Here is a 25663-nt window from a genome sequence, read left to right on the forward strand (position 1 = left end):
TGAATCATTTTATGACAATGTTTCTCAACCTGTGGGTCATGACCCTTTGGGAATCGAATATCAGGTACTATTAGTAGCAGTAACAAAATTACAGTTATGAAGTAGTAACTTTATGAGTGGGGGGGTCACCACATGAGGAACTGTATTAAAGGGTTACAGCATTAGGAAGGTTGAGACCACTGTTCTATGAAAACATGACAGAAGTCTAGGGAAAAAAACCTTTTTTCTCAAATTATTTGATATCATGATTTTTTCCTACTTTATTTTTTGAGACAGGGTCTCAGTACATAGATCAGATTGGCCTTGAACTCTCAATATTTCTGGGATTATATTATGTACTATCAATGCTGGACTTTGATCTTGTTTTCAGTTTAAGTATTAAACCATCAAGTTGTACTACTTTGTTGTTGTTGTAGTTCACTAAAACTTTTTTTCTTTTGAGAAAAGCACTTTGGTCACATTTTCTTTTAAATAATTATTTCTTATATTTTGAGGATTATCGACAATCCCCTCCCCCCTCCGTTTTCTCCTTCTAAATCCTTCCATATTTCTCTGTCCTTCCTCTCTTTCAAATTTATGGCTTCTTTTATCAACTGTTGTCACGTATAGGCATATGTGTGTGTGTGTGTGTGTATTCCTAAATATGTAAGTGTGCGGGCTAGTTTTGCAGTCATCATGACACAAGGTACAGTCACCTCAACAGAGAAAATGCCTCCATAAGATTGGGCTGTACATAAGTCTGTAAGGCATTTTCTTAATTGTCTTAAGAAATCCTATCTCAAAACAAAACAAAACAACAACAATAGAATCAATGAAGAAAGTCCAAACTGAGGAAATTCTGGAAATGAAAACAATTTTGAAATTCGAACAGAAACTTCAGAGGCAAACCCCACTAACAGAATATAAAAAGAGACAGAAGAAAATCGAAGACTGAATAGAAGAAATGTATAGTTTGAAAAAAATCCTGGCACAAAACATCCAAGAAATCTGGGATATTATGTGAAGACCAAATAATAGGAATATAGGGAGAAGAAACTCAAAGGCACAGAAAATATTTTAAACAAATCATTGATGGAAATTCCCTAACCTAAAGGAGATGTCTATCAAGGTACAAGAAACATTGAACATCAAATATACTGCATCAGAAAAGAAATTCCCATATGCACATTAATAATCAAAACACTAAATGTAGAGAACAAAGAAAGAATATTAAAATCTTCAAGGGGGGAAAAAACAAGTAACATATAAAGGCAGGCCTATTAGAATGACACCTGACTGCTCAATGGAGACTGTAAAAGTGATGAACCTGGAAGGAAGTTCTACAGGCTCTAGAAGACTATAGATGTCAGTCTAGACTACTATACTCAGCACAGCTATCAATTACAAAAGATGGAGAAAATAAGAGATTCCAGGATATATCCAAAGCTTAGCAACATATATTTACAAATCCAGCTATATAGTAGGTACTATAAAGAAAACTCCAACCTGAAGAGATTAATGTCCCCAACTAAATAGAAAGAATCAATAATCCTAGTCCAGCAAATCACAAGACACACACACACACACCACCACCACCACCAATATGATCAGCACTACTGCAACAACAATAACAACAACAAAATAAAAGACATCAACAAACATTGCTCATTCATATCAATGGTATCAATTGCCTCAATAAAAGACACAGACTAGAAAGCTGCCCCAAGGATGTTACCTCTCTATTCTTGTTTTATTCTTTGCTCTGTTTTAAATGATTTACATCGATTTGTGTTATTTTCATGAAACAAAGTGCATTGAAGTTAGACTTGAGGCTGGTTAGGTAAAGGAGAGATGACTATACATGCAGGATGGAAAGCTGAGGCACCCGGGAGCCCTTTCTCCTGAGTATTCCTGGTTAACTCAGTCATTTCAGTATCTCTGTGTTTTTGTTATTTTTTTATGAAAACTATTCCAAATTTTTGAAATTCACTGCATTGTCTTATAAATTTTATTACGAACAACAACAACAAAAAGGACACAGACTAACAGAATGTATATATATAAAAATCCATCGTTCTGCTGTATCTAAGAAACAGCTCAACATCAAGGGTAGATATCACACAGGAAAAGAAGATGGAAGAAGATATTTGAAGCAAATGGAACTAGAAAGCAAACCAGTGTATACATTTTAATATCTGGGAAAAATGGACTTCAAACCAAAGCTGACAGACCTTAAGCCAAAGCTAAGCAGAAGAGATAGGAAAGGGCATTGCATAATCTAAGAAAAAAATCCACCAAGAGGACATTGCAATTATTTATCTATGCATCAAGCACAAGGGTCGAGTTAATAAAAGAAGCACTACTACAGCTTAAATTACATATTGACTCTCACACTCTGATAGTGGGAGAATTCAGTGTCTGACTTTTGACAATAGACAATTGACACAACAGCAGCAGCAGCAACAACAACAACAAACTACATGTAGAAATGCTGGTTTTAACTGACTTTAAAACCAAATGGACCTAACACATATTTAATGAACATTTCTCCTACACACAAAAGAATATAACTTGTTCTCAGCCCCTCATAGAACTTTCTCCAAAATTGGCCACTCAGACACAAGTAAGTCACAGTAGATAGGGAAAAAGTTGAGATATCATTCTGCATCCATCTGACTAGCACAGATCAAAGCTGGACATCAATAACAAGAGAAGCAACAGAAAGCTTACAAATTCATGTAAACTGACTTACTGACCTCTTGAATGGAAAATGAGTCAAGACATGAATGAGAAACTTTCTAAAACTAAATGAAAATGAACACACAACATACCTAAACTTAGGGGACAGCGTGAAAGTGGTTCTTAAGCATAATTTCATAGCACTACATGCTTACATAAAAAATGGAGAGATCTCATTGCAGTCACTTACCAGCACACCTGACAGCTCTAAAAATAAAGAAGCAATTATACCCAAAAGGCATAGACAGAAAGAAGTAATCAAACTCAGGGCTGAAATCAATAAAATGAAAACAGAAAAATGCACAGAATCAATGGAATGAGTTAGTTCTCTGAGAAAATTAAGATTGACAATCATCTACAGTAACTAAAACCACCACCACCAGACACAGACTAACAGAATCTATATATATATATATATATAAATCCATCGTTCTGCTGTATCTAAGAAACAGCTCAACATCAAGGGTAGACATCACACAGGAAAAGAAGATGGAAGAAGATATTTGAAGCAAATGGAACTAGAAAGCAAACTACATGGAGAGAGAAAATCTCGATTAACCAAATAAGACATGAAAAGGGGGACATTAACAGCAGCCATCAAGGAACTCCAGAGAATCATAAAAATGTACTTAGAAAAACCTGTACTCCAGGCTGGAGAGATGACTCAGAGGTTAAGAGCACTGACTGCTCTTCCAGAGGTCCTGAGTTCAAATCCCAGCAACCACATGGTGGCTCACAACCATCTCTAATGGGATCCGATACCCTCTTCTGGTGTGTCTGAACACAGCAACAGTGTGCTCACATATATAAAATACATAAATCCTTTTTAAAAAGAAATAAACCTGTTCCCTACCAAATTGGAAAACCTAAAAGAAATGGATAATTTTCTTGATAAATACCACTTACCAAAGTTAATTCAAAATCAGCTATAACCCCTACTGAAATAGAAGCAGTAATTAAATATCCCAATGGTCTTAGGGTTTTATTGCTGTGAAAAGACACCATGACCAAGGCAATTCTTAGAAAGGAAAACATTAAATTTGAGGCAGGATTACAGTTGGAAAGGTTCAGTCCATTACCATGGTGAGAGGCATGGCAGCACGTAGGCAGAAATGGCTTTGGAGCAGCCAAGAGTTTTACATCTTGATCCAAAGGCAGCAGAAGCGGCTGGAATGTGTTTCACATCAGGTGAAGCTTGAGCATTTAAGACCTCAACCCCTCACCTTCACAGTGACACACCTCCCCCAAGTAGTCCACACCTTTTCCAAGAGGGCCACACTTCCTCCAACAGGGCCACACCTCTCAATCGTGTCACTTTCTACAGGCCAAGCATTCAAACACATGAATCTATTGGGGACCATACCTATTCAAACCACCACACCAACCAAAAAATTATTTACATTGGAGTCCCTAGGCTGCTCTGGGGATCTTCCTCAATCGCTCTCTTCTCTATTCACTGAGGCAGAGAACTGAACACAGAGTTGCCAATAAGACTGGAGTCTACCCAGTCACTTTGCCATCTCTGCCTCCTAAGAACTGAAATTGTAGGAAGGCTACCATTGCCACCTGGCATTTACATGGCTTCTGAGGATCCAAATTCCAGGACTCATGCTTTGGGTGTGCTCAGCAAGTGCTTTAAGTGCTAAGGTGTTCCCTAGCCCTACCTTTTCATCTAAGCTCGTTTCAGAACAAATACATCGTGTACTAAAAATAAAACAGGCACAGGTTTGTCCCATTCATCAAACAAAACTTCATTGAAATAAATGCTTACTGGAAATGGCTGGCTTGGAACTTGATATCTCTCCAACAAAGATCAGCTCATCATCGTCGTCTTTACTTTGACTTTCTTCTACTTTCTGCTGCCATGGTTCCAACTCTTCTTCTTCACATTCCATGAAAAGTTCAGCCATTTTTGAATTATCTAATTTCCAAGAGGAGAGAAACAACCCTTATGTTCAAAAGGAAAAAAAAAAACATATTTGTAATAGGAAGTAAGCTAATTAAAGATAAACTTTAACAATCGTAAAGGAAACTACTGAATACTACATAATAACTATGAATTGATAGTCATAGTTGGTATATCATATAGCAAGAATAAAGTGAGAAAACAACCTGTAATCTCTAAACTGGTGTACTCCTGAAACCCTACCTACCATTCATTCAGGAGGCTGAAGTAGTAGGATGACATTTTTGAGGCTTATCTCAAAACAAAACTAGTAAAAGCTGACTAGGTAGCTAGAACATTGGGGACAGCAGTTGAGTTACAGTGGTCAAATTTTTATTTTTTAGGTTTTTGATATGTTTTGTTTGCATGTATGTTTGTACTCCATATGCATGTCATGCTTGCAGAGGCCAGAAGAGGGCGTGAATCATCTGGAACAGAATTTACAGACAGTAGTTGGCAGCGAAGTGGGTTGTGAGAACCAAACTGGGGTCCTCTGGAAGAATAAGTAGTGCTCTTAACTGCTGAGCCATCTCTCTAGTTCCAGGCAGCCAAAAATTTAAGAAAAAATCTAATCAAACTAAGTTTATGCTATATGACTAGGGTATGATTATATGTACAAAAAGGAGAGTATATAATCATGACCTGAAACAAAAACCCATCATTTGTATTTAAAAAAAAATAAGTGGCAATTAGGCTGGAAGGAGGAAAAAACTGCACCAGAGATATTAGGGTACAGCATAAAAACATCCCCTCACCCCACAATACTAGAATGGAAATAGGGAAAATAGAAAAGCTTATCCCATTCCAGGGCAGAATAGAGAGTTCTCATCTCAAGAAATTAAATAAAGAATGCACTGCAAATATTACCAGTTCTGTATAACCACACAGCTCATAACAAACATAATTACTTTAAAAATCTAAGAATAAAAAGAAAATCCAGGGCCGGGCGTGATGGCGCATGCCTTTAATCCCAGCACTTGGGAGGCAGAGGCGCAGGCGGATTTCTGAGTTCGAGGCCAGCCTGGTCTACAGAGTGAGTTCCAGGACAGCCAGGGCTGCACACAGAAACCCTGTCTTGAAAAACCAAAAGAACAAAACAAAAACAAACAAACAAACAAAAAAACCCACTTTAGACAAAGCAGATAGTACAAAGGATAAGAGAAATAAAAAACATGTTTTAGAAAAATTTGACAAAATGTAATAAAAGGGTTGGAGAGATGGCTCAGTGGGTAAAGACCTTTTTTGCCCCAGCCTAATAACCTGAGTTTCAATTCCTTGATCATGCCATGTAAAATGGAAGGTAAAAGGGCTCACAAAAGTTATCCTCTGCCCTCCACATGTGTGCTGTGGCATATGTGCACACACAGAATACACATACACATCAATAACAATAAAATTTAAATATATAAACAAGAACACTCAGAAAGTGATCAAAAACAAATCAGGTGATACTAACTAAAACATATCCTAAAAGCAAAAGTTGAGTCTATGTGGGACTGAAACACACACACACACACACACACACACACACACACAAACATGATACATTTTTAAAAATCACTTTTCTTGAGACAAGATCTTACTATGTAGTTTTAGTTGACTTGGTATTTGATTTGTAGCCCATGTTGACTTCATACTCATGATAATCCACTTGTTTCAGCCTCCCAAATGTCAAGAGTTACAGGCATGTGTGCCCATGCTCCGTTAGAAACAAATATAAAATTTAAATGTTATCTAATGAAAATTCCAGAAAAAAAAATCAATAGAGAAAAAGAGGGCCAGGTTTGTATCTCAGTTTGGAGAGTAGTTGCCCAGCATTTATAAAGACCTAGATTCAATTCCCAGCACAAATGTAGAACAGTCTCAGTATTCTGGAGGTGAGACAAAAATATTAGCAGTTTAAGATAATCCTCCGTGTTGCTGAACATTTTTTTTCCTGAACAAAACCAGGATGTCTACTCATCCCAGACAGGGAACCAAGAACAGAACCCACGTGTAAATTTGTTAAAAGGTTTTTAAACATTTATTTATACATACATACATACATACATGCATTCCAATATCACCCACCGTCCTCTTAGTCTCCCCTCACACAGCTCCTCCCTCCATTCCCCCCTCTTCTCCTTCTCTGAGAAGGAGGAGCCCTGTGCCCTGTATCATCCCATCCTGGCACCTCAAGTTACTTCAGTACTAGGTGCATCCTCTCCCACTAAGGCCAAATAAAGTTATTAGCAGTACTACTGCACGTTTCAAACTATGTGTATTTAAGTAGATTCCAACCCCCCTTACTTTCCCAATTACCCCGCTACCTCTGTCCTACATCTCCCCTTCTATTTTTCTCTTATAAAATATGTGTCCTTTTGCACACTCTCCTCTTCCCATCTCCTTCTTCATAACCTATTGTTACCCTCTTAGTCTCCTTTATAAATAGTCTTGGCTGGCCTACCAGTGGCTACGAAGACCAGGTTGTTCTTGAACTCAGAGATCCATCTGCCTCTGCCTGTATGCGATCTTTGCTACTTTGTGGGTTCTTCTCTCTTTCACCCCTTTTATAACCTTTCAACTCCCTACCATTGGATAAGAGAGAAAAAAAGGATAGAGAGGAAAGGCAAGAGGTTCCTGAATAAGGTCAGGGGTTGGAAAGAAGGTAACCTTATCATAATATTACTTCCTGATTAGGGGTGTCGGGTTCCTTAGGGCAAGTTTGATCTTTGCCATTAGGCTATCTAACTTCTTCTTGTTTCTTCTTTTCTCATGACTACTTAACAAACTGCAACCAACAACAGCCAATAACAACCCACAACTTACCATGTCTCCGGGTGCCCTAGTATTTATATACCCTCTAAAATGTCCCAAGGATTCCAAATGGCACACAATTGCAGAAACTATATGCTGCTGGCAAAATCATGCCCCTGCTAGAGCACAAGACCATTCATAGTCAGCTGCTGTGGACAATTTGAAGCAGCCCCATACCCCACACCTGGGATTAAAATGACAACATATTTTTATATTTCTGTGTTTTAAAAGAAACCCAAATTTCAAAATTGTCACTCCATCTGCCACTGCAGCAGTGGGATTAAGGCGTGTGCACCCGACTTCTCATTTTTTTTAGTTGCGGATTTACAAGATCATGAGCAACTTAGGGAGGATGGCTTTAATACTGAAGAAAAAGTCTCTGCCTCGAAGGGCTCTCATTGGGCCATCTCTCCATGCAAAACTTTTCTTCTGGTTGGAGACATACAGGAACCCTTCCGCCAGAAACAACTGCTTGTAAGTCTTGAAGAGGGTTGGGGACTCTGAACTTGTCCCCTATTAATTTCTTGTAAATCTTGCCCAGATCTATGGTCTCTGGAGCTCATTCGTAGTCATTCCTGTCTATAAAGCCCTGGGAAGGGGGATACCCTCGTCTTGGCAACCTTAACTGTGCAACTGTTAACTATCTCTAATTCCTGGCTGTAGGGCAGGACCTCATGAGCCATCCTCTGCAATCAACCCTTTTTGTTTTACATTTACTTTTGAGGGCATTCTCTGTAGTGACAGTTTTTAGAATTCTGGAATGTGTGCTTCTTTAAAAAAAACAAACAAACAAACCAAAAAACCATAAGAATGTGCTTTTGTTTTAGTCCCAGGCATCTGGAAGTGGGGCTGCTTTGGACTGTCCACAGCAGCTGCCCATAACTTGCCCCATGCCGTAGCAGAGGCATTGTTTTGCCAGCTGCAGATAATTTCTGTGATTGTGTGACATTTGGAATTCTGGGAACTTTTCAGAGGAGCCCTGATAAGTGGGAGTTTAGAGAGGTTGGTTGCAATTTGTTAGTAGCCATAGTCAAAGAAGAAACAAAAGAAAAAAATTAAAGGATTTTCCTAATTCCTCGCTCCCCTCTATCCTTGTTTCTTTTCTATCTAGTATTAAGGAGTGAAAGCAAGGGGGATAAAGTGTGGGGAAAATAAGAACCCATAAAGTATCAAAGACCACCTACAATTCTCCTTCCAGTATGTGGGTCCTACGGAGTCATCTCACAGTCTCAATCCCATCGTTTTTTAAATGCTTATAGATGGAGAAACCAAAGTATTCCATGACAAAACCAAATTCACACAATATCTTTCCATGAATCCAGCCCTTCAAAGGATAATAACGAGAAAACACCAACACAAGGACGGAAACTACACCCTAGTAAAAGCAAGAAAGTAATCCTTCAGCAAACCTAAGAGAAGGCAGCCACAAGAACAGAAACCCAACTTTAACAACAAAAATAACAGGAAGCAACAATTAAATGCTTATAAAAAGAGGCCTCATGAGCTACTCTTCCTAGCATCCATTTGCCTATCAATCATTGGGGAAGGATGTGGCCTCATGAGTCCCCTCCTCTAGTAACCATTAGCTCTCTATAAAACATTGGTGTAGGAAGGGAGTCATAAGCCTTTTTCCCATTCTATGAAGAAAAGTTGTCAAGCTTGTGTAGGTAACCTTCAGGTAGTCATAGCTGCTGACAGTTCAAGAAGGAAAAGGCTGTAATTCCCAGATGTCAGGAGCCTTCATTGGAGAAGCTAATAACTAGCAGGGGATCTTCCTGAGATGAGTCCACCTTGGATTATAATCCACCATAGATTTGCACCAGTAGGCAAGGCCTATGAGAAATTCATTTTAGGAAAGATTTCTGCTATTAATATGCTTTTCCTGTTATTAAACATGTATAACAATCACTAAGTATTAGCCCACCCTTTTGAGCAGATCTCTGCAGAACAATGAAGGCATACTACTGTCTTGTACTGATGCTATATAGACAAGTAGATGACTTCCTAATTCTTAATGATGATCCTATAAGAATTCCTAAAATTTTATCAGTATTTATTAAGCTCTTTTATAGTGTGACTGCTATTAGGTCCTTTTCTGATAGTCAAAACTATCAGAACTCTGTCATGAGAACTCTGTCAGTCTCCCATGTGTCACCAGCTAATTGCCTTTTAGATAGTAAGCAGACATTTTACTACTTAGAGTACATTCCAAGAAGCTGTAAAACAATTAACCAAAGGTCATAAAAAAGGGATGAATGATTTATTATAGGTGCTAGGACAGAAAATAAACTATTGACTGGATTTGTCTATACAAAACTTCACTACTAACTTAGTTATGTTTTCTAACTCTCCATGAACCTGTAGAGATATGACAGGTGATGGTTGTTTAGAGAGATAATTACTCCTAATGGATACGTATGTAAATATTGTATGTTGTAAACTCTTTATTTGATGTATTATATGAATTTATGTGTAAACTTGTGATGAACTTTTTACCATGTGATCATGTAGTTTGAAAGATGTATAAGTGCTGAGGACAAAGAGGGCATTCTCCTTGTCCTGCTTTTCTTAACATTCTCCTTACCCCCCTCTTCTTAGCACTCCCTATCCAGTTTTTCTTAGATTCTGCTTATCCTTTTTGTCTTAGATATACCCTTATTCCCAGTTTTCATAGAAGCCCCTTCCCCCTTTGTCTTAGAGAACTTACTTTTTTTTTCTTTTTTTTAAAAAAAAGATTTATTTATTATTATATGTAACTACACTATAGCTGTCTTCAGATGCACCAGAAAAGGGCGTCAGATCTCAGGACAAGTGGTTGTGAGCCATCATGTGGTTGCTGGAATTTGAACTCAGGACCTTTGGAAGAGCAGTCAGTGCTCTTAACCACTGAGCCATCTCTCCAGCCCCTTAGAGAACTTTCATAGGAAACTTTTTACAACTTAGAAATAAACACTAAAATCACTTTTCAAAGTGTCCCCTTTTGTTCCTGCAACTTTAACTAGCAGGCTGAAAGAGCTGCGCAGTTCCTGTGGAGATAGAACAAAGGTTGTAGCTTTAAGCTACAGATGTTATTTGCCTAACCCTCAGAAAGAGCAAGAAAAATTTTAGGACCTTTAAAGTATATCTTGGGATACATGAGTCCCTATAACCAAAAAATAAAAAATAAATAAAAAAAGGAAAGATGCCTACTAAATCTGTCTACCTGAATTTCAGTACCAGGACCTACACAGTAGGAGATAAATGATTCTCACAAACTGTCCTCTGACCCGCTCATATGCCACATGCCTGCACACAAACTCACATGTGCACACGTACACTAAATAAATGGTTGAGAGGGGAGATGGAGGGCAGTCAAAGGAAAGTGCTCAGCAGATACAGCACTTACTATGTAAGCATGAGGATAAAGGTTCAGATCCCAGAGCTCACAAAAAAGCTGGGCAGATGAGCTGGAGAGATGGTTCATTGGTTGAGAGCACTCGTTGCTGTTGCAGAGGTCTTGGACTCAGTTACCACATCCCATATGTACTCACACTCATCTGTAACTGTAGTTCATTGGTTTCAAATGGCAACAGGTACATATGTGGTGCACAGATACACATGTAGGCAAAACATCCATACATATAAAATAAAATGTTTAAAAAAAAAGAGGAAAAAATGCTGAGCATATATGTGGCAGCCACCTATAATCCCAGTACTCTGGAGGCAGAAACATGGCATCCTTAGGGCAAGATGCCTAACGCCAGGCTCCTAACGCCTGAGATCCTGCTTCAGACCAATACAAATACAAAATCCAGGCACAGGAAAGGTGGCTCACCAGGTAAGGGAACATGCTGCCCTGCCTGACAACCTCAGTTCAATCCCAGAAACCCTGGGCAGGCTACTTATAGAGTCAGTTCTCTTCAATCTTGTGATTTCTGGTGATCAAATTCAAGTTTGTCAGGTTTGGTGGCAAGAACCTACAGCACCATCTATTTTTTCCAATTCTACTTAGTTTATAAATAAATAGTAAGTCTAAACAATGAAAAATGTTACTTTTAGAATATACAAAATAAAAAATGGAAATGTTAGTAATATATTAATAAGATATTAATACTAACAGCATACTATTGTTAGAATCATCCATGAAAAATATTTACATTGGTCATCATAACAAATATGATTTAGCTGGGCGGTGGCGGCGCACACCTTTAATCCCAGCACTCGGGAGGCAGAGGCAGGCGAATTTCTGAGTTCGAGGCCAGCCTGGTCTACAGAGTGAGTTTCAGGACAGCCAGGGCTACACAGAGAAACCCTGTCTCGAAAAACCAAAACAAACAAAAGAAAAAAAACAAATATGATTTAGCCCCCCCCCAAAAAAAAACCAAAACCCTCAAATGATTAACTATACCTATTCCTGTGGTGGATGCTTACAGAGAGGCTGCAATGATGAAATTGAAAATTTTTCCTCTTCTATAAGAATAAATCATTAGCTAATGACAATTGATGATTCAAGAGACAGCTATAAATTTTTTAAAAGATTTATTTATTTATTTTATGTATGTGAGTACACTGTAGCTGTCTTCAGACACGCCAGAAGAGGGCACCAGATCTCATTACAGATCATTGTGAGACACCATGTTGTTGCTGGGAACTGAACTCAGGACCTTCAGAAGAGCAGTCAGTGCACTTGACCACTGGGCCATCTCTCCAGCCCAAGAAAGTTATAATTATGGGTATTTATCTTTGTTTTTTTTAATTATGTGTATGAAGATATTGAGTGCATGCGTGCATATGAGCCATATGCATGCCTGGTGCCTGCAGGTGTTAGCAGAAGGTCATGGATCCCCTAGCACTGGATTTACAGATGGTGGTGAGCCCCCATGTGGAAGCTGGGAACAGAACTAAATAAAGTCCTCTGCAAGACCAGCAAGTGCTCTGAAGTGATGGATCATTTCTCCAGCCCATTATATGGGCATTTTAAAGACAGAATATAGAAATGATGATTAGAAAACCGTCTAAGTAATTCAAGGCAAACACCTTGGGAAGACTAGGGAGTACATAATTATGTGCATATGTACATGCACACAACTATGACTATCCCTCCTCCTTTCAAAAAGTTGTAGATATTGCCAGACATGGTGGAGTATGCTTTTGATGCAGAGACAGGTTTATCTCTTTGAGTTTGAGGCCAGCCTGTTCCACATAGTGAGTTCCAGAACAGCCAGGACTACATAGTGAGAACCTGTCAAAACAAATAAACAAACACAAAACAACAAAAATAAAGCAAAAAACAAGAAAGAGAAAAAAGAAAGAAAGAAATTAAGAAATTTAGGAAGGAAGGAAGGAAGGAAGGAAGGAAGGAAGGAAGGAAGGAAGGAAGGAAGGGTAGTGATGAGGGCTGGAGAAATGGCTCAATGACTAAGAACACTTGGTGCTCATCCAGAGGACCCAAGGTTGGTTCCTAGCACCCACGTAGGACTTCTCCCACATGCCTATGCCTCTGCAGGTACATGTACACATATGCATATATAAACAAATAAGATTAAAAAACCCCTTAGAACCTTTTTGGCTTGTTTGGCTTTAAATAACTGTGTATTGTTTCAGCTAAATAAACTGGAAACCTAAATTAAAATAATAACAATGGGGATGTACATGTGATGGAATAAGATTTGGCTGGAGTGCAGGGGGATAACTAATAATGTAAAATAACTTTGGGATTTGGTCTTGGACAATGACATTTTTACATTTAAAATCCAGTCATGAGCTATCAAAATAGCTCAGCAGGGAAAGTGCTTCAATGCCCAGAAACATGATAGGTGAAAGACAAAAACCAATTCTTTTTACTTCTACATGTGCAACAAGGCAGTCATCACTACTACCCCACCATATAAACACACACACACACACACACACACACACACACACTCTCAAAACACAACACATTAATAATGATGATACAGTCATTTCTAAAGGTATTTATATTAAAACAACATACCTGCCTTTGGCCCAAAATTAGGCTGATATTATAGAATATGATAGAATAGCCTTAAATGGCAGCGCATGAAAACAGTAAGTTGGGGACAGCATGCAAAAGAAACCCCTAAAAAGTTGGTGCCATTGTCCAAAATTTTAAATATCCCCTCTTATCCACGTATGACAAGTTTTGTTTTGTTTTGTTTTTCTTTGTTTTGTTTTTTTTGTTCTGTTTTGTTGTTGGGTTTTTTGCAGTGTTGGGGATTGAACACAGAACCTCATGCATGCTAGAGATAAGTGTTCTGCTACTGAGTCACACTCTGAGCCCTAAAATTATTTCTTAGCATAATATTTCTAATATCTAGTAGTTCTCCTATGCCCCTAAAACAAACAAACAAAAACTTCTCATCCTCCAAATGTAACAACTGCTTTCATTTTCAGTCTATCCCCTAAAATGTTATGCAGGATCATCTAAGTTACACAAATAAACCATAATTCAGAGTTTCACATTTTTATATTCAATGTGTTTTCTTCTACCTCTAATCAATTCAGTCTATTATCAGAAATTCATGAGTTAACATGACAGGTCAAACTTTTCACTATTTTCAATGCATCTTAATTGTACATGTTCCACACCAGAGGGAAGGACAAATATTCACACTTTGTTTGTTTACTACATAGAAAGCAGGCATTAATCTACAGGCTAAGAAATATGACAAAGAAGGTGATATTGAATTTAAAGAAACAAAGGCAACTTGTGTGTACTGATAGTTTCTAAAAGTCATTTACTGATACATTTGATTTCTACCTTCTGAACGTGGAGCTAGGCTGCCTTCCACTTACACCAATAATTCACTTTTCCTTGGCCCCTTTATCAACTGCTGGGATTGCAAAGGGAAACACAGCCACGCCTAGCTTTTTACCTGGGTGCTGAGGATTCGAACTAAGAGTCTCATGTTAGTGCAGCAAGCAAGCAGCAGTTTACCAGTGAGCCATTTCCTTAGCCCATCTACTCACAGTTTTTTGTAGATCATTCACATTTTATTATATGTATAACTTTAATTATTTTTAGTAAATCTAAGTAAAAACTAAATGTACACATCTCTCAGTAAACCTATTACAGAAAGGTTATGAGTATAAATGCCATTCATGGGTTGTCAAAATGGCTCAGCCAGCAAAAGGCATTTGCTACCAAGCCTGATGACATAAGTTTAATTGTAGAAGGGAAAACCTCCCCCAAGTTGTCCTCTGACCACCATATGTATGCATATGTGCACACACACACACACACACACACACACGCACGCACGCACACACACACATACAAATAGGTAAGTAAATGAATAGATTTAATTTTAAAAATCCATATATGCTAGTATCAATTGCAGAAATGATGCTTACCTTTTTCTTGAACAGAGTTATCTTTATCCATCAAATTGAAGAACCAACTAAAAACAAGTACAAGGCACCAATCAATTTTATGAGTTCCAAATAATACTAAATACTGAAACATGAAACTTGAGTCAGAAATCTTTGAGTCTAATTTCCATCTTAAGCAAACTTATCATATGATTCCTGACAAGGTAAGAGGTTAGAACTTTGTTTTCCACCTTATAAAATAAAGGTACCAGGCTGTAAGGAGTTCTCACTGTTACAGGCACGTGCTGCCAAGTCTGAAAACCTCAGTTTAAGAAAGAACCAACGTGAGCCAGGCATGGTGGCGCACTCTTGTAATCCCAGCACTCGGGAGGCAAAGACAGGTGGATTTCTGAGTTCAAGGCCAGCCTGGTCTACAGAGTGTGTTCCAGGACAGCCAGGACTATACAGAGAAACCCTGTCTCAAAAACAAAAAACAAAAAACAAAACAAAAAAAACCAAACAAACAAACAAAAGAAAGAACCAACTTCTGCAAGTTGTCCTCTGATGTCTGCAAGCATGCTCTGGCATGCACACACATGTATGCATGTACATGTACGCATACACAGACACAGACACACAAACACACACACACACAACCATTTTATATCTTTGAACTCAAATGTTGAAGTCTTATATTAATTTATGTTAGTTTTCATATTTCTTATATTTTTATGTTATGATTTTTGCCTCTATTACGCTCAGGGTTGGTTTTCTTTTCTTTTTTTTTTCTGGTGTTGTGTGGAGATCTTTTTTGGTTTGTTTGTTAGTTTTTTGAGACAGGGTTTCTCTGTGTAGCCCTGGCTGTCCTGGAACTCACTCTGTAGACCAGGCTGGTCTCGAACTCAGAAATCTGCCTGCCTCTGCCTCTCAAGTGCTGGGATTACAGACATGTTCCACCACGCCCGGCTGTTGTGTGGAGATCTTTTGAGTGATCAGTGTGTGTGTGTGTGTGTGTGTGTGTGTGTGAATTAAATAAAACAAGATACAGTTCTTGTACTTCAATTATGGGACCTGAGTCTGATCACCAGAATCAATAGCATAGAAACATGCACTTGGAATTCCAGAGTTGAGGGGGCAGAAACAGGGCTCCTGGGGCTTGCTGTCCAACCAGTCTGTTGTCGTTGGTGACCTCCAGGCCAATAAGGAAACCTTGTTTCAAGAAGGTGGATGAAATTTCTGAGGATGAGACCTGAGGTTGTCCTGTGGCTTTCACATGCACCCACATATAAACATTTACAGGTGCACCTGCGCACACACAAATACAATGCATAATAAAAAAAATCAAAATAAAATATGCAGCACTGGGGGCTAGAGAGATGGTTCAGCGCTTAAGAGCACTGGCTGCTCCTCCACAATTCCTGAGTTTAGTTCCCACCAACCACATGGTGACTCACAACCATCTATAAGGGGATTTGATGCCCTCTTCTGGCATGCAGGCATACATGCAGATAGGGCCCTCATATACATAACATAAATAAATCTTTTTTTTTAAAGAAAAACTACAAAAAATCCAGCCATGGTTGCTTACAGCTTTATCCCCACCCCCTAAATGAAGACTGTTTATAGACATTTAAGATTTTATTTTTATGGTGCTTATGATCAAATTTAATATGTGCTAAGCTAGTGTCTTTCCATAAGCATCATATTCCAGCCCTATTTGGACCTTTAAAAACAAGTGTTACATTAATCAAAAATTGAGCCAGGCGTGGTGGCACACGCCTTTAATCCCAGCACTCAGAAGGCAGAGGCAGGCGGATTTCTTAGTTTGAAGCCAGCCTGGTCTACAAAGTGAGTTCCAGGACAGCCAGGGCTACACAGAGAAACGCTGTCTCAAAAACAAAAAAAACAAAAAACAAAACCAAAAACCAAAAAAAATTGAATAGAATTCAATTTTTCATTCTTCATTAAAAAGAATTTCAGTTTAAATTCTTAAATTTCAGTTTCATTCTTCATTAAAAAGAATTTCAGTTTAAATTGTATCTTGAGTCCTCATACACACACCATATAGTTTACAATGAGAGGGTGATGCACAAAAATCATAAATTACAGGCTAGGCTAAGCTATACAGGAAGGTTCAGGGTTGGCCTGAGCTACATAGTAAAACTTGGGCTTGGAAAATCAAGAGCTGGTATGTAGCTCAACAACAGAGCATTTACTTAGCACGCACAACAGCCTGGGATTTATACTTAGGATTGAGAGGAAAAAGCAGACATCTCAGCTCCTAAAATGCCTTAGTTAGGTAAGGCAGATGGCTCAGTGAGTAAAGACACTTGCCACCAAGCCTGATTATCTGAGTTCAATCCTTGGAGTTTACATAATGGAAGGAGAAAACCAACTATGTAAGTTGTCCTTTAACCATTACATGAATGCTTTGGCATACTTGTGCATGCAGGTGCGTGTGTGTGTACATACACACATGCATAGACAATAGAAAAAGAATTAAATGCATTTGTTTATATTTTCATTCCCCACTTTTCTCTTCCTCTCTCTCCTCCCACTTCATACTGTTCCTCTTTCTCTCTCTGAGTCAGGGTTTTGTTACCCTGGTTAGCTTGAAGGTTTAATTGTACACTGGTCTGGCTTTAAACGTGCTGTGATCCTCCTGCTTCTGCCTCCCAACTGCTGAGATCACAGGTATGCACCATCGTGCCTTGATGGTATAAAAAAGGAGTATCATGTCTAAATTGTTATCAAATAGCTGTTGCTGTAACCCTTTTATCTTTATGTCAATTATTAAAGTAAAAGCAATTTGTAGAGAATAAATTTTAAAAGCCTAGAGGTACATTTTTATTCAAGTTACTGGGTTTGTCAAGGCTTCCTAAAGTACTAGTTAATTTAATCTAAAAACCAATTATCGTTCAAAATGTGTGTGTGTGTGTGTGTGTGTGTGTGTGTGTGTGTGTGTGTGTGTGAAAGTCAGAAGACAACCTAAAGGGGTTGTTTCTCTCCTACCATATGGGTCCTTGCGATTGAGCTCAAGTTCTCAGGTTTGGTGGTAGCAATTACATCACCTTCCTGGCTCCAGAAAGACAAAGTCCTCCCTGAAAACAGAAAGAAAAAAATTATTCAGCTATAATTAATATATACAAATTGATCCCTAGTACTTCCAAAAATTCTGTATGGTTCTAAGTGTTCTCCTAGAAAAATAAAATAAGTGGAAGAATAGGAAGGCGTAGAATCCCTTCCCTTCATAAAAAGGTAATGTTAAGTGGCGAAACGCTGGGCTGAAAAGGCCAGCCTATATTGGGAATTTTAGGAAACTGGAGCAAAGGGATTAAATAGGAAAAGCTGAGGTTGGCAGTTCTTCATTATCAGTACTTTTTCCAATGCTCTTCTTCAGCTTTTAAACGTACTTGGATATAGTATTATTCAAATGCTAAAATGTACAAACAATATAACATCTTTAAAAACTGTAGCGACAAGAGGCTGGAGAGATGGCTCAGCACATGTGGCTCTTCCAGAACTCAAGATGCTCTTCCAGAGGTCCTGAGTTCAGTTCCCAGCAACCACATGGTGGCTCATAACCATCTGTAATGGGATCCGATGCCATCTTTTGGCCTGCAGGCATATATGCAGTTCGGATGCTGTATATATAATAAGTATTAAAAAATAGGAAAATGATTTTTTTTAAATGTAGAGATGGGAATTGAGTAACACTTCTTAAAAATTTTAGGCAAACCTCCTTGCTTTTCTTTCTCTGGAACTTCGACATGCCTATAAAATAAATGAGGCATTATTTAATGAATTGAACCTTAGGCAAAAGCTAGAAAGTACTGGCGTATGAACTGGTTTTAAGATGCATTTAACCCTCAAGAAACTGGAGTCCTCCCTCAGGGAGTGGAGAGGTCTGGTGAGGTGGGGGTGGGGGGATGGGGACATTCTCGTGGAGATGGGGGGGAGGAGGTATGGGATGTGGAACCGTAAGATGGTGGACCGGGAGGGGGATAAAATCTGGACTGTAAAAAAAAATTAAATAAATAAGAACTGGTTTTAAGGTGACAGGGATGAAGGCTCTTAGCTGGAATCCTGAGGCAGCAGGATCAGGAGTTCATGGATAGCCTTAGTTACATATCAAATACAAGGCTATATGAGACCCTCTCAAAAACAAACAAATAAACCCAAACAGCAGGAGGTCTGGAGACTGGCTCAGTAAGTAAGGGGGTCTGTTCCCCAAAATGATGATCAGAGATCTACCTGTGGGACCTAGACAGTAGAAAGTGAGAACTTACAACTACCATGTTGTCATCTGACCTTCAAATTGTGAGGACAAACGTGTGTGTGTGTGTGTGTGTGTGTGTGTGTGTGTGTGTGTGTGTGTGTGCGTGCGCACACACACACACACACACACACACACACACACACAGACTCACACACAGGTAATTTTAAAACCACCACAAGTGGCTCTATTTACTGACCACAAAACCTCTTGAAGCTAGTTCTTCATCTCAAAACAGTTCTTTAATACCTTACAACCCTGTAGAGGAGTGGCAGCAAACAAACACTCAATCAAATGTTATCACAATTGCATTTGTATGGCTATTAAAGCAAAGGCACAGATTAGCACCTTCGTAGATACAGTGTTTCTTTTATTTTTATTTATTTATTTATTTTACTTTAAGATGGCTTGAATCACACTGTATCTCTTTTAGGCACCTCACAAATACCTAGGAAACTTTTGTAGCTTAAAACTGGATTTATGTATCAAATACAGTTTTAGAGGAGCTAAAAGGCACTGAAACTGATAATCCAACCCCCAAACAACAAAATCAAAAATTCAAGCTCATAGACTTAGCTGATCCTCTCAAACAAAGAGAGGTCCTTGGATAAAGATCTTCCACATCTGGGAGAAACTGCTTCACTTCACATTGAGACTTCTTCCTAAAAGAATTCAAACTTGAGGAGCATTGAAAGGGACTCCATGTCTGCAGCAGGCTTTCCTCCTCCGAATGAAATGCTTCCCCCGTTGCTTAAAAACGAAAAACCCTGCACAGCTTACTGATGGAAAATCGTGCATCTAAGTCCACGTCTCTCCAGTCTGGGTTTTTTATTTTCTAGAATCTAGACAATAACCCGCGGAGAGAAAGATTTCTGTGACAGAGAAGGGCAGTTCCTTTGGGAAGAATGCCGTGCCCTACTAGCATGGCAAACCCGCTAGCAGTTCTGGGTAAGGGGTAAGGTATAACTTAAGGGCCGCAGGAGCCCGAGGGTGGAAAGTTCGTTCGGCATGCACCATCAGCCTTTCCCAAGACTGAAGAGATCCGCAGCCGGGGGGGGGGGGGGGGGGGGTCCCGTCGCTATCCAATGTACAAAAGAGCCCCAGGGGCTGACTCCAGAAAGCAAAGCCAGAGAGGTCCTGGGGCCCGGACAGCCTCCCAGGCCTTCGGAGGCCAGGCTAGCGCCCAACCCGGGCCCACGCGGCCACCCATGCCCGGTCCAGGCCTGGGAGGCAGCCGCCGGCGATCGCCACAAGCACCCCATGCTCCGCGTTGCCCAGGCGACCTTTCCCTTCCCGGGGCCTGAAACAAGATGGTGGGCCGTGCACCATCGGGCTTCGGGTCCCTACTATCCAGGGCACGGAAGCCTTGGGCTCGCATCGCTGCCGCTTCGCTCACCTTCGAAGCGGGGAGACGCGGGGAGACTTACCCAGACCGCTGCAGGACGTCCGGAGCTCAGAGGAGAAGGAGGAGCAGCGGGAGGAAGAGAAGAAGGAAGGACAGGAGGAGGGGAAAAGAGGGGCGAGGAGAAGGGGTGGAGGCAGAGCGAGAAGGGAGGAGCAAGGAAACGCCGGGTGCCTGCCACTCAAATGGCGGCGGTGGCGCCACAGCGGTGACCACGATCAGAACCCTAGAGACTTCCAAATGCCAGAGCTGCCAGAGCGCCCCAGTATATAGCACGCACTGCCTGATGGGTAAACAGTCACCCCAAAACGTGTACATCCGGGCACCCTGGTGACAGGCCAGTGATGAGTGCTAGCATGTGCACTGCCACCAGTAACCTCGAAGGACCTGGCCTGAGACTAGGAATCCGGTTTTGGGGAAAGCAGAACACTTCTGTTGGGAACTCTCAGCCATGCTGTGCACCAACCCCCGGGTTGCAGCCCCAAAACCAAGCTCCACATTCTGTCTGAGCACATGCGAATACAAGATCTGTGATTGCCCCGGGGATAAACATTAAAAGTCCCGGTTTTTAAAAACACCAGACTTGATATACTTTTCACGTTTCAACAGAAAAGAGGAATTCAGTCGACTTGTTTAAGTCATTGGCTGATGGTACTACGGTTGTTTTAAACACAATTTTGTTTTCCTTTTTTCACTCCTGTCATATAGAGTCTTGTAATTACATAAACTTTTTAAAAAAGATTTTCAAGAACACTTGCTAAAATACTGCTTACATGATCATTTTCTTCTTTTTAAAATTGTTGTTGTCATTATTTTGTTTGTTTTATGGGTTTGGCGGCGGTGGTGGTAGTTGGTTGGTTTTTTATTGTTTTTTTTTATTTTTGTTGTCTGTTCTTGATTTGTTTGTTTGTTTTTGTTTCCCCTGACACAGGGTTTCTCTGTGCAGCTCTAGCTGTCCTGGAACTCGCTATGTATACCAGGCTGGCCTCAAACTCAGAAATCCACCTGCCTCTGTCTCCCAAGTGCTAGGATTAAAGGCATGCACCATCACTGCCCTGCCTGAGTGGAAATTTTAAAGATACAACCTGCAACTCAAATGAGTCTGTTTTGGCCCCTCCAGCAAGTTAAATAAGAATCTAGGTGGGCTTCTTCAATGGTGGAATCCCTAGCTTTTTAATCTGCACTCAGGAGGCAGAGGCAGGCAGATCTCTGAGTTTGAGGCCATTCTGGTCTACAACGTGAGTTCCAGGACAGCCACAGCTACACAAAGAAACACTGTCTCGGAAAAGCCAAAATAAAATGAAAATCTGGAGCCTGTGAGATGGCTCAGTAGATGAAGGTCATCCCTGGGACCCACATGGTAGCATGGTAGGGGAGGAGAACAGAGTTCCTCAACTTATCTTCTGATCTCCACATAAAAGCCTTAGCATGAACATAAAACACACATGTCTCTCTCTCTCTCTCTCTCTCTCTCTCTCACACACACCCCATACTGGGCTTTCTATAGCAGAATCATTGTTTCTAGCATGAATCTGGAGTGATGGCTCCTAGCCTTTTGTCAGTGATTGTTTTCTGACATTTTATGGGGCTATTCTTTTTTTTTTTAAAGATTTATTTATTTATTATATGTAAGTACACTGTAGCTGTCTTCAGACACTCCAGAAGAGGGAGTCAGATCTTGTTACAGATGGTTGTGAGCCACCATGTGGTTGCTGGGATTTGAACTCCGGACCTTCGGAAGAGCAGTCGGGTGCTCTTACCCACTGAGCCATCTCACCAGCCCGGGGCTACTCTTTTAAAGGAGTCTCAGAGTCTTTGCATAACTTAGTCCCTAGTCCTGCCCTACAAACCAGGTTGTCTAGTATGGCTGAGAACCGCTTCACCCTAACCTGAGATAAGTAATTGACTTGCTAAAAGTGTCTTTTGTGTAACAATAAAAAGTGCTGAAGCTGTTAGAATTCAGTCCCCTAGAGGCTGATCTTCCTGATGTTAGAGGTGCCTCAACTCCTCCAGAAGTATCTCCCACGCTCTGCCGCGGAACAGTTTCTTCTGTAGAATGTTTCGATCTTTCCCCACAAAGACTGCTGTTTGTACCTAAAACTCTCAGAAAAACAGGTCTCAACCAGTCAGTTTAGGGAGAGGCAGTTTTATGATGTGTCAATCAGAAGCGCAGTGTTAAGATTTTTTTAAGAGAAAAAAATGTTAGTGCTAGAAAATGTAATCCAACTACATTTTATGTACAGGATGGCTTGATGCATCCTTACATTTTAGCCAATATAAACATTGCCAAGCAACAGAATAGCAAATGTGTGGTTTGAAGAGAATGACTTTCACATCTGTAATTCTTAGTGGCAACAGAATAATTTGCTGGGCGTGGTGGCGCACGTCTTTAATCTCAGCACTTGGGAGGCAGAGGCAGGTGAATTTCTGAGTTCGAGGCCAGCCTGGTCTACAAAGTGAGTTCCAGGACAGCCAGGGCTACACAGAGAAACCCTGTCTCGAAAAACCAAAAAAACAAAAAACAAAACAAAAAAAAAAAACAAAAAAACCAAAACAAAACAAAAAAACAAACAAAAAACCCAAAACAAACAAACAAACAAAAACAAAAAAACAAAAAAAAAAACCTACCTATAGGGATGGGCATGTAGCACATTATTTCCAATGAAGTTTAACAAGAGAAATCTTTCAGTTGTTATTCTCACCAAGGCTTACCACTTGACTAACAATGAAATGTCCCGGAACTGTCAGAGGAATGCTGGCTACAAGACTATCTTGAGGGACTGATGAGTCAGAGCTACTTTAGAGATAATTTCCTTCCCCGGGGCTTCATTTCATATCCGCTGGCCACTTTTTAATTCAATGTTTACAAATCCCTCTAGAGACTTGGCCTACAAAATGAAATAGGGTGCGATAGGTAACTGCTGGAGTCATGGTACAGAGAAAACCTCGAACTCAGAAATCCACCTGCCTCTGCCTCCTGAGTGCTGGGATTAAAGGCACTCGCCACCAACGCCCGGCAACCAGTACGTATTTCTGTATGCTAGTGGAACACACTTAATCTCAGTTTGGTCAAACCAACCATAAGAAAAATATTTTCGATGCAGTTGGAAGCATATCTGAACTAGTATAATAATGATATTATTCTGTTTAGAGTTGTTTAGGAGGCTTTTACATCTGAACCATACGCATTTACATAATTTGTAAATATTTCTTTCTCTGTTGTCATTTCTTTTATTGTATCCTAGAAAGTACCCTTTGAAGTACCATCCTCTTTGATTTTGATGAAACATAATTCATCCACTGTTTTCATTCTTGTTTTTGTATTACAAATAAGAAACCAATGCCTAATTCAAACTCATGAAGATTAAGACCTAGGTTGCCTACTTAATATTTTATACTTTAGAATTCTGATGTCCCCTTTTCTTCAGTTTTTGTATAAGTTTGTATTAAACACTGGGCATGCTCCTCTCATATTCCCCTAAGCATCCTTCTTTCCCCCTTCCCCTCTTGTGTCTCTCCTGTTCCCATTAATGATTTTACTTCTATATTCATATCATATATACATACATTACTTTAATTAATTAATTAATCAGAGACAGGGTCTCATTGGACCCAGTCTGACCCTAAACTCACATAGTAACTGAGGCTGGCCTTGAATTTTGGATCACTTTCAAGTATATGACCATTTTAAATTTGTTGCCTGTCAGTGGATGCTGTTCCCCTAACTGCGGTGTCTTGTCTGTCCTTAGTGGGAGAGGATGTGCCTAGCCCTGCAGTGAGTTGATGTGCCAGGGTAGGTTGGTAAGGGGTGGGGTGAGGAGGGTGCTCTCCCTTCTCAGAGGAGAGGGGGATGGGGATGGGGGTGTGTGTGTGTGAGGGAAGGACTGGGAGGAGAGGGGCTGCAATCTGAATGGAAGATAAATAAATAAATGGAAAAAAAGAGAATATGACAGTTTTAACAATATTATTTATGTGGATCCATTAATATAGGCAGTCATTTATCAACTTTTAGGATGTTCTTCAATTTTATATTTTTGTTTGAGACAGGGTCTTACTATGTATCCCTGGCTGGCCCAGAGTTTGCTATGTAGCCCAACCTGACCTTGAATTTACAGAAAACCACTTGCCTCTGCCTCTCTAGTGCTGAGATTAAAGGCATGTGCCATCACCCTCAGCGTGTTCTTCAGGTTTTTATCATCAGTGCTTTCCAGTTCTCTTTATTGAATTCTCTCCCCTGCTTGGTTAGGGTTATTCCTTTGTACTTTATTGTTTGGAAGATTGTTGTGAATAAGATCTGCTTTTCTCCCGTTGTTCTCACCGGATTGATTATTGGTGTATAGAAAAGCTACTGATTTTTGAGTATTGACTTTATATTCTGCTATTTTTTCTGACTTTATCAGCTCTAAAAGTCTTTTGTTGTAATATTTAGGATAGTCTAAATATAGGTTATTGTCTATGAAGTCAAAATGTGACATCTCTTCATTTAATTTTCTTGTCTGTAAGAGCAGTGTGGTTTGTTAATTGCTGAGCCACTGTCTCCAGCCCCCTCCTTTCTTTAGTGCTGTTTGAACATATGAATTTCTCAGTCTTGCCTTAGATCACTGCCATGTTTCTTTCATTTGGGCATAGTACTAATACACTATGACGATGCTCTCCATGGACTTTTTTGCTTGTTTGTTTGCTTGGTGGTGTTTGGTTTTTCAAGTCAGTGTTTCTTATCTATTAAATTTTTAATTTGAATTTTATTGAGCTTTTTTTAATCTCTGAGATTTTTGTTTGGGTTTTATTTTTTAGAATCTCTGTCTCTTTACCAAATATCTCATCCAAGTTGTTAAATTTCTTGTCCACATTTTGAATTGAATTCTTCCCTTCATTTATCTGCTCATTTGAATCCTCTTTGATGTTGCGAATAACTTTTAATTCTAGGCTCTTGAGTTTATTAATTGGAATTTCAATCAATCATTTTAATATCTTTGAACTCCAATATTGAAGCCTTGTAATGTTAACATATGTTTGTTTTCATATTTATTATATGTCTATGTTGTGATTTTTGCATCTATTAGGCTTATATTTTTTTTTCCTGGTGCTGCGTGGAGATCTTTTGAGTGATCAGTGTTTTCTTCAGGCCTCAGTCACCACTCTTCCTCAGGAGGATGAAGGCACATTGTAGCAATAACAATACAAAAAAAAGGGAAAGCACTACCGTTTTTTTGTT

At 39.6% G+C, this 25663-nt stretch overlaps 1 protein-coding gene across 15 annotated transcripts in view; it reads right to left on the minus strand.

Annotated features, from left to right (window-relative positions):
• The window catches only part of Zfp280c (zinc finger protein 280C), a 53023-nt gene extending 32265 nt beyond the window's left edge, over nt 1–20758 (minus strand). For 2 of the 15 annotated variants that reach the window (NM_001166650.2, NM_153532.4), the window contains exons 1-3: nt 17783–18668; nt 14813–14859; nt 4490–4666 (exon numbers count right to left, since the gene is read on the minus strand). In NM_001166650.2, the coding sequence (NP_001160122.1) occupies nt 4490–4666; nt 14813–14843 (208 nt within the window). In that variant the 5' untranslated portion in view covers nt 14844–14859; nt 17783–18668. Of the gene's footprint in view, nt 1–4489; nt 4667–10844; nt 11002–14812; nt 14860–17782; nt 18711–19623; nt 19709–20442 lie in introns of those variants that run through there. The other 13 variants (XM_030251283.1, XM_030251280.1, XM_006541459.4 and 10 more) reach the window with 13 other exon arrangements.
• Between the last annotated feature and the right edge of the window lie 4905 nt (nt 20759–25663).

The sequence above is a fragment of the Mus musculus genome, chromosome X, assembly GCF_000001635.26.
Source record: "Mus musculus strain C57BL/6J chromosome X, GRCm38.p6 C57BL/6J".
NCBI classification, from domain to species: domain Eukaryota; kingdom Metazoa; phylum Chordata; class Mammalia; order Rodentia; family Muridae; genus Mus; species Mus musculus.